Here is a 9,006-nt window from a genome sequence, read left to right as displayed (position 1 = left end):
AAACAGTCCAACTCATAGGGAAAGTCTTCCTTCTCCACCAGAACTGATACAACTCACTAGACCCATAGAACACAGTCAACCCTATCTGCCAGCTTTCTTTTCTCCATTCTGGTGCTGGTTTGGTTCTTAGAAAACTGAGTACTATTTTATGAATATAATTATTAATGTATGATTTTGGTTGATGTTTTTCTATTCTTGTACTGCTGTATTCATGACATCAGGGAGTTTTCCTTTGGTGAAATCTCATACGTCAACCATTCTACAAAAGTTGAAATGCTACTGCTAGGATGCTTGTGATGTCCCGCACCTCTGACTTGCATCTGTCGTAAACTGTTGTCTGGTGTAAAGCGGGCATCATAACGCATCTCTTCAGAACTTTTATGCTACCTTTGTGACTGCCAGCTCTCGTTGTGTTGCCAACAGAAGCGTTTTCCTTGTCTGACTTCAGATAAGTATCCCTTGGGGGAGTTTTATTTTATTTTGGGTTACATGTCCGGTAGGAAGGTCAAATGTAAGTGTGGAAGGCAAATTCCACATGAGGATTCACATGAGTCCTGCCTATTCTGCCTAGGTCATGAATATGACCATACCACCTGTAGTATTTGTTAGGCATTTGTCCCCAAGACCCTCAGAACCTGTCTTGCAGCCTTAAAATATACCTTGAAAATCAGAGACTCAAACACGTCTAGCATCTAGGATGGACCCGACTTCAGAACACTCAGACGAGCTGCCAGTTAAGAAGGCCAAAAAGAGTAGGGCTGAACAGACTGCTGCGTCCCCTACTCCAGCCGTCAATCTCAAGGCTAGTGAAGGCCTGGAGTCTGAGCTGAAGTCCTCGGAGCTTCCTTTGGTAGAAGACCTGGGGGAATCTGTCCTTTGCCCAAGGTCACTTCCCAGAGGGAATCTCAGGCATCCGAATTGGTCACTGAGGGGCAACCTAGGCTTGTTATATCTGAGGGCCTGCAGAGCATATCCCAAATCGTGGTACATGAGGACATGGTCTCTGATTTAGGGGACCAACGGCCGGCATTCTGCCCTTCTATCCTCCATTGCATTTCTGAATCCTCTCCCCCTGAGACCCATAAGAGGAGGAAACAGAAAATGAAACCTTTTTCTCAGCCTATCCCTGCTTCACCTGTCGAACAGTCTCCCAGATTGGCAGACCTTCATTCAAGAACTGCTCAGTGCCTTTCTGGCTTTGTGTCAGGGCCCGACACCTGCATAGGCCCTTATGCCCTCTACCCCTAAGGGGCCTGGTCCGGATGTCTCCCTTCAGGAAAAGGATTCATCTGATGAGGAGTCCCTCACCTTCTCTTCTCAGATCGCTTCTCCTTTGGGATGTGCTTCACCAGAGGAGGAATCCAACGGCACTGACTCCCCTGGTGAGGACCTAACCTTTGGTGAGACCATCACCAGAATGCAAAACTTTTTCAGTTGGGACAGCATTTAAGTGACGGAGACCCAAAAGAGATACTATGAACTACTTCAACTGGAGTCTCCCAGCCCTTCTGCTGTGCCCTTAGTACACCCTGATTTTTTGCATGCCTTCCTGGCTGCATCAAAAAAACCCTGATTCACAGCTCTCAGCACCCAAGCATCCAGATAGATTCTACAAGGTGCCCGATGAAGCTGCTTTCCTCTACAAAGCCCCTTCTGCAGACTCTTTTTTTTCCTTGACAACGAACAAAATCTCAGTTACTTTCCTCCAACTCTCTGCTGTCCTTTGACAGAGCAGAATGATGAAACGTCTGGGAAAGAACGCTTCTACTTCTGCCAACCTAATCTGTTACCAGGCGCACGTGGCAAAGTATGAACTCCTCAACTCCCCAGCTAAAGCAAAGATTTTTTCTCTCCTGAACTCCTGCACAGAAGAGATCATACACTGCAAATGCAGCTACCTACTACGCTGTAGAAGCATCTGCAAGGGCTGCTGCCTCTGCATCTGTCATCAGAAGGTACTCCTGGTTAAGACTGCAACCCCTCTCTGATGACATCCAAGCCAAGCTCCTAGATGTGCCCTTGGACAACAAAAACTGGTTTGGTTCAGCAGCTGCTGAACTCTTAAGACCCTCCAGGCCAAAGGTAAGGAACTGCAGGAATTGCGACATATCTTTGTCTCCCCAGTTCCATGCTTTCAGACAAATTACCCTACTAAAACTTCCTTTGTCAGGTCCTCAACTAAGCAAATACAAGCTAAGCCTAGAAAAGACCACAGGAAATGGCACCGTTCTAGGTCTGTCTGCTCCATTCCATCCTGTAAACAGTCCTTTCATGGAAAACCTGGTAGTCTGTGACTACCAGGCCCTACACCCAGACACCCCTTTATCCATGTGCCTTTTCTTTGTCCTTCCCGCTTAGAAGCAGGTTACCCAGGACTACTGGGTCCTAACTGTCATAAAGCAGAGATGCTTCATGACTTGGGAGACCAGACCCACTGCCAAAGGCATCCCTCCCCCATCCAAAGACCAAATCCCAATTTTTCCTCCCATCCTGTTGGAACTTCTTGCTCAAGGAACCATCCAGGAGGTCCCATCACGTGCAAGATGAAAAGTTTTTTTATTCAAGAATTTTCCTGGTTCCCAGGATGGAAGGTCCCTGGAGGCCTATTCTGGACCAATCCCACCTAAACACCTTCCTCCAAGTCCCCTCCTTCAGGATAGTCTCTCTCCCAATCCTTGTGGCGCTCATTCTACCTCCGGTTTGTGTCCCTGGACATAAAGGATGTCTACTTGCACATCCCTATCCACCCTGTCTTCAAAAAGTACCTCTCTGTGTATTCTACACACCATCAGTTCTGTGCTTTGCCTTTTGGTCTCTCTGTAACAGAGTATTTACAAAATGCCTGGCCCCGGTCATGGAATTTTTCAGGCCAAAAGGAATAAAGCTTTTTCCCTTATGTAGACAACATTCTTATCCAGGCTACCTGAAGTTCAACGGTCCTAGCTCCTGTGTAGACTAGCATTGCAGGCTTGGGAAGTAGCACTGGAGAGACAAATCCTTTTCCAAGGAGTATATTTCCCCTTCACAGACAATGTAATGGCAGACACCTTAAGCAAGACCATTACCCTGGCTCATGAATGGATGCTGAACTGGGATGCATTTATTGACCAGATCCTTCTATGGGGTATTCCAAATGTGGAGCTCTTCACCTCCCCCATGAACAGAGAGCTCCCAACTTTCTGCTCCAGGTCACCTCACCCAGAGGCTTGGAAGGTGGGTGCTCCATCAATCTCTTGGAAGGGGATGTACACACATGCATTCCCCCTTTCCTCTCATTCAAAGAGTCCTCCTGAAAATTCAGAAGGAACAATCTCAAATCTTGCTGGTGACTCCCAACTGACCAAGGCAGCATTGATTCTCCCTAGTATTTCACCTAGCCAACGGCAGTTACCCCAGAGAATGGACCTGCTCACACAGGAAAAGGGAACACTCTTGCACCCTCAACTGACCGCACTGAATCTCATTTTGTAGGTGGTAGGACTTTGATTCCCTTCAGACACCTATATAGAGGACCTGATCCAGGTTCTGCAGGAGGCCAGAAAACCAACTACCAGAAAATCCTACCTGTCAATGGAAGATCTTTTCCTTATGGTGTCAGAAAAACAGCCTACAGCCACTGTCTAGAAAGCCACAGTGGTCTTGTCCTACCTGTGTGATCTCATCAAGTCTGGTCTGTCGTACTCCATTAAAAATCCACCTATCTGCCATCTCAGGTTGCCTGCCTCTGGTACCTTTTTTTGCATCTAGATTAGAGGTCAAACTTTTTCTGAGAGGGGCTCTTCACCTCAGGCCACCAAGGAAGCCAATTCTGCCTCCTTGGGACCTTGACTTTGTCCTAGATAAATTGACTCTCCCACCGTTTGAACCAGCCAAAGACTGCTCCCTCCAGCACTGCACTTGGAAGACCATGCTCTTGGTGGCTATAATCTCTGCCCGCAGGGTCTGTGTACTCCAGGCCCTTGTGGCACAGCCCCCTTCACTGTCTTCCACAAGAACAGGGTATGCTTACGTACTAACCCCACATTCATGCCCAAAGTGTTTAACGACTTGTCCTTAAATCAGACTATCAGTCTGCCAACCTTTTTTTCCCCTCACCGAAGAACAGAGCAGAGAGGATACTTCAGTCCCTTGATGAACACACAGCTAAGTTTTTATTTGGCCAATACCAAATTCTTCAGAAAATCTGACAGTCTGTTCATCTCCTACCACCCTACCTAGAGCCCCTGGTCAAACTGTTTCCAAGCAAACCATATCCTTTTGGACATCAAAAACCATTTCCTTTTCTTACACTAACCATGGTAAGTTACTCCCAGCCCCAATTAAGGCACACTCTACCAGGGCAGTGTCCTCCCCAGGTGCTTTCCTTAAAGGATTGGACACAGCTGTTATCCTAGAGGCAGCTACTTGGTCCTCAGTTCGCACATTCAGCAGACACTACAAACTGGATATGTTCTCAAGAGCTAGGGCAGGATTTGCAAGAGCCATCCTCCATGAGTTTGTGGAAGGTGCTTCTGGTCCGCCACCCCTTCATTAGGATAGGGGCTCTTGCACCCTCCCTGATGTCTTGAATACAGCAAGATGTGAATAGAAGGACATAGTATTGTAGAAGAACTTACCATAGTCTTAGATGTCCTCTTCTATATGCTACTGTATAGCTTCCCACCCAGCCTTCCCCCTCACATTTGCCTGATTCCTGGAGTAACTATTCCATTGTTGGTGTATCTGGTGGCATTCAGTTCTGAAGAGGTGCATGCTGACGTCCAATTTATACCAGCCGTCTGTTTATGACCAACGTCTGAGAAAGGCGCAGGACATTACGCACACCATAGCAGTAGTGTTTAACTTTTGTATATTGGCTGGACGTACAAGAGTTCACAAGAGGCAATGGACGTACAAGAGTTCACAAGAGGCAAAATCCCTGATGTCATGAATACAGCAGCATATAGAAGAAAAGGACATCTAAGGTTATGTTAAGTTCTTACACAATACTTTCTCCACGAGTGCACATCCAAAATCCCAATCTCTACTTATTTCTTTATCTTCCTCCCTGTCAGCATCATTCCTTTCCACTTTGTATTGTAGTTTTCTGCTTGTGATATGTATAGCCACCATACTCATTTCTAGTCCAGTTGATAAGAAAGGGGCCCATACTACCAAAACATGTGCACTGTTAATTCAAGAGGGAGAGTCTCTCCTGTATCCCTTGTTAGAACTTTATTCTGGCCACATGAACAGTCTCTGGCTAACTTCATGGACAATTTGAGGAAATACTGAATATTCTGCAAGGGACAAATGCCCAGTGTCTTGAAACTTTATTCTGCTCGTAAGTGCAAGCTTTGGTCTATGGTTTGAAAATGCACACCTCATTCTAGCTAGAGCCATGAGTCCTAAAATACTTTTTCAGTAAGGGCCTCTTGTGTTTCAAAAGTACTATTCTTCATGGTGGTCCTAATGGGGATGTACATAATTCATTGTTTTTGTTTAGTCAAAGCACTTTCAAAGGTTTAATTGAGATTACATATGAGTCTATATCCCACTGCTAATGGTTTGTGTTAATTAGCCCCCCCCCCCAAAAAAAAAATACACACACAAAAATGTCCAATAATTGTTTAAAGGAATTTAAGGTCTTGGCTCACATTATGGTTGTCAGTTTGTTATATGCAATGGTCACTGAAGCTGTGAAGTAGTTTCACTTTATACAAGTGTTGAAACTTTCCTCTGTGCATGCATTTCACTTGACTGTCATCAAGCCTTCCTTTATCAGCCATGCCATTCATTTTCTCCTGTGTTGTCTATTTTGCATTGAGGCAGAGAGTTGTATGACAAAGGACATTGTAGACATGGCCTTGCATGATTTTTACCCTCGCCAGTAGCCCATTCTTTTTTTTGTTTTTAGGCTTAGTCAGTTCCTTGGGGGAGAGGGGAACTGATGACTCTCCTCAGTATGGGACAAGGGCAAACTCTTCGGTGAGAATCCATTCTCACTTGTACGCGTAGTAACTACTGCTAAATTTGATGACCAGTCTTTCCCTGAGACTGTCTTAGTGTTGCTCCTTCTCTGAGGGATTGAGGCATTTGGCTAATAAAGACCACCTCCTTCCCCTCACAGGATGGGCACACCCATTCTGCCCTTACAGCTTTGTCAAGTACCAGAGTCTCAAGTATAAGTTCATTAGGGCCATAGTCAGGACTTTATCTCTGTTTGCCACTGTTGCTGCCAGAACTCTCCAACTTATGTTCATAAACTGCTGCTCCTAGTTATTTGAATATGGGACATAAATTGTTATGCACTTCTCGGGGGATAAGGTTTATCAGCTTTGTACTTGTATGCCAAGATAAATCGCCACTATGCCTTCTGTAGCAAATGTAGCAAAATTTTAGTTTTTGTCTTTCAGTGTAAGAGACTTTTTGTTCTATAGTTTTTGTAATGTGTTTCTAAATTTTCTTTGAGTTTCAGATACCTTTAACGGTACACAACTTTCTGTATGTATACAGCTTTGTTGGAGACCTCACACCATTGGTGTGTACAGCGGTACTAGAAGTGAAAGGTATTTAGATGGCATTGTTCTTGTGTAGTCAAAAAACTTGGTAGTTATTGTGTTAGAAGTAACATTTTGGTTGTAGCATGTATCCTAGATCCATAAGTTTGGCATATTGGCCAACATCTCTTTACTTGGATGATTGTTATGATTTGTTTTGCATAGAGCATAACTCTATACTGCTTGCTGTAGCAGAGTCGTCATTCGTGACCAATACTGAATACACGATATGCTTTACTTTAAGCTTTATTAGTTCCATATGTGATTGCATCAATCCGTGGTCTTCTCTGTTGGGAACTAATATTTTGTCAGCTTTGAACATATGCCCCAAGATGCTGCTTATTTCTTTGGAAAAAAAAAACCTCCTAATTTCATTGTTTACTGTTTTGCTCAAGCCACCCTCTTGTAACTTTAGTAGCTGTATACAAGTCTGTTGCTACCTCTTTGGAATTATTTGTCATTGGTAACTATGATATTATTTGGGGTTTCTTCATCACTGTTAATCAAGTTGTTAAAGACTACTGACTCATTGGCTCTGTCAAGGGAGGTATTCCTCGATAGCCTCCTTTGTTTGCTCAGGTATTTATAGTTCCTTGTGACTGTAAACTGAGATCATCACTCTGATTTAACTTAAAAGGATCATTTTTAGAGGACACTGAGCCAGACACCAAATTCCAGTTGTTCCTTCCAGTGGAGATGGACATGAAATCATTGCATTGGCACCATGGATGATGATGCAAAACTGGCTTCAGATAAGTTATACTGTGGTTTCTGGGCTTGAGCTGCTACATTTTTCATGGCGCATGGCTATTTTCAGTCATTGGGTATGTAGGTGCTACAAGGGAGAGAGAGATGGCAGTGGTTTGGAAGCCACCCTGCACTTAAGCTTTGCTCTTGGTGTCCTGTCCACATCATTGAACCCAGTAGTGTTGGTCTGTTTGCACTAACATCCAGGTGGGTCCTCCTTTCTGTAGCTAAACTTTTTACAGGTTCCGACAATTAATGTTTTATTAATGGAGTGAGTAGCTAACCTGAGTACCTCTGCATTTCATGAGGTGTGGTTACCCTGGAGAAGGGGGGTTACTTCAGCCAGATGCCAGTAGTTCTTATATCAGTGGGGATGGATCAATGGGAGGAGGTTTTGGCATTAATAGTTAAGGTCTTCACCTGATAGACATGAGGTGCAGGATTTGATTCTGTCCTTAGGGATACTGGCTAGGCTTAAAATGGCCTTTCAGGGCAGTTAACCTAGTTTTTGCCTAAGAACCTAATAAATTAAAAAAAAAAAAAACTTTAGTGGGGAAAGCTGCAACAAGGGCCCCCTCATAATTCACTGTGGTAGCCAAGCTGCCATGTTGTACCTAAGCAAGCAAGTGGGCACAAGCTCATACCCCACCTCCACCCCAGACAGGCGTGGCTGACAGAAGGCCTTTCTCTCTCAGCACTTCCCATTCCTGCAAATGTGAGCATGATTCTCTATGCTGCTTCTCCAGTACCTAACTTCGAGCTCTTCCAGTGATGGAGCACTCTGAAGATGCATCTAGCTGCCAGAAGAACCTAGGTTTTATGTTTTGTGTAGTGCAGCAGGGCAAGAGGCAGTTAATTTTGGATGCAGTCTCCATCCTTTGGCATGGCAGATTTCTGTATTTCTTGTCTATCCCATGTCTCTAAATTGTTAAGCTCTCAGAAAAAAATAAGCAAAACTTAATTGTTAGCTTGAGAAGGCTAAGAAGGGCATAGTTGTAGACTGTGGTTCTGCAAACAACTCTTGGGTAATAGCTCGGTAATGGGGTTACTTGTGGTTAGGGTGACCTCTGTCTCCACCTCAGACCTGGGCTTCTGCTCTAGGTAGTCTTATTGTGCTGGATCTTAGAAGTAAGTGAGGCACCTTCAAGGCCCCCAACAGATGCAAGGTTTGCTATTTGAATTGTGGGGTACCTATGCCTCCTCAGTCAAGTACCCTGTAGGTCATCCTGGTGTATCTTTGTCACCTGCTTAAATTGGGTCTCTTGTATTTCCATGGTCATGGTGTAGTTGTCTTGTATTCTTTGTTCATCATGATTTTTGTGGAGGCAAGATGCTCGTCCAGCATTGATTGGTAAACTTTTTTTTTAAAGGAGCACTGCATCAGGACCCACCTATGAAGAACCTTCTCTGTGGGATCTGCTCTTCATAATCAACAGGGCTCATCTTTCCCCTTCTTGAACCAGTTGACTCAGAAATGTTAAGGTTTATCTCTTTGAAAATGTTTTACCTAGTGCTTATTAAGATATGCAGGCCATTGTATGAATGAAAATCTTGCACTTTTATACATTGGGATCAGATGTCATTAGAACTAGAAAATAATTTGCCAAAGGTGATTTGAGTTATCCCTTCACCAGTTCATTTGTTTTACCACAGTTTAAAAAAAAAAAAAAAGGAGGTGGGGAACAAAGCTATTTACACTCCTAAAATATGTTGTCAGTTC

At 44.2% G+C, this 9,006-nt stretch overlaps 1 protein-coding gene across 1 annotated transcript in view; it reads left to right on the top strand.

Annotated features, from left to right (window-relative positions):
* Nucleotides 1-9,006, top strand: part of PDCD11 (programmed cell death 11) — a 1,563,481-nt gene that overhangs the window by 235,106 nt on the left and 1,319,369 nt on the right. The window contains 1 exon segment of the mRNA XM_044056566.1: nucleotides 3,054-3,083. Within this exon segment, the coding sequence (XP_043912501.1) occupies nucleotides 3,054-3,083 (30 nt within the window).

Source organism: Protopterus annectens, chromosome 14.part0 (assembly GCF_019279795.1).
Source record: "Protopterus annectens isolate FY-2018-M chromosome 14.part0, PAN1.0, whole genome shotgun sequence".
In the NCBI taxonomy this organism is placed as follows: Eukaryota; Metazoa; Chordata; order Ceratodontiformes; family Protopteridae; genus Protopterus; species Protopterus annectens.
Note: the sequence above shows the minus strand (reverse complement) of the source record. Positions and strands in the feature narration are given on the sequence as shown.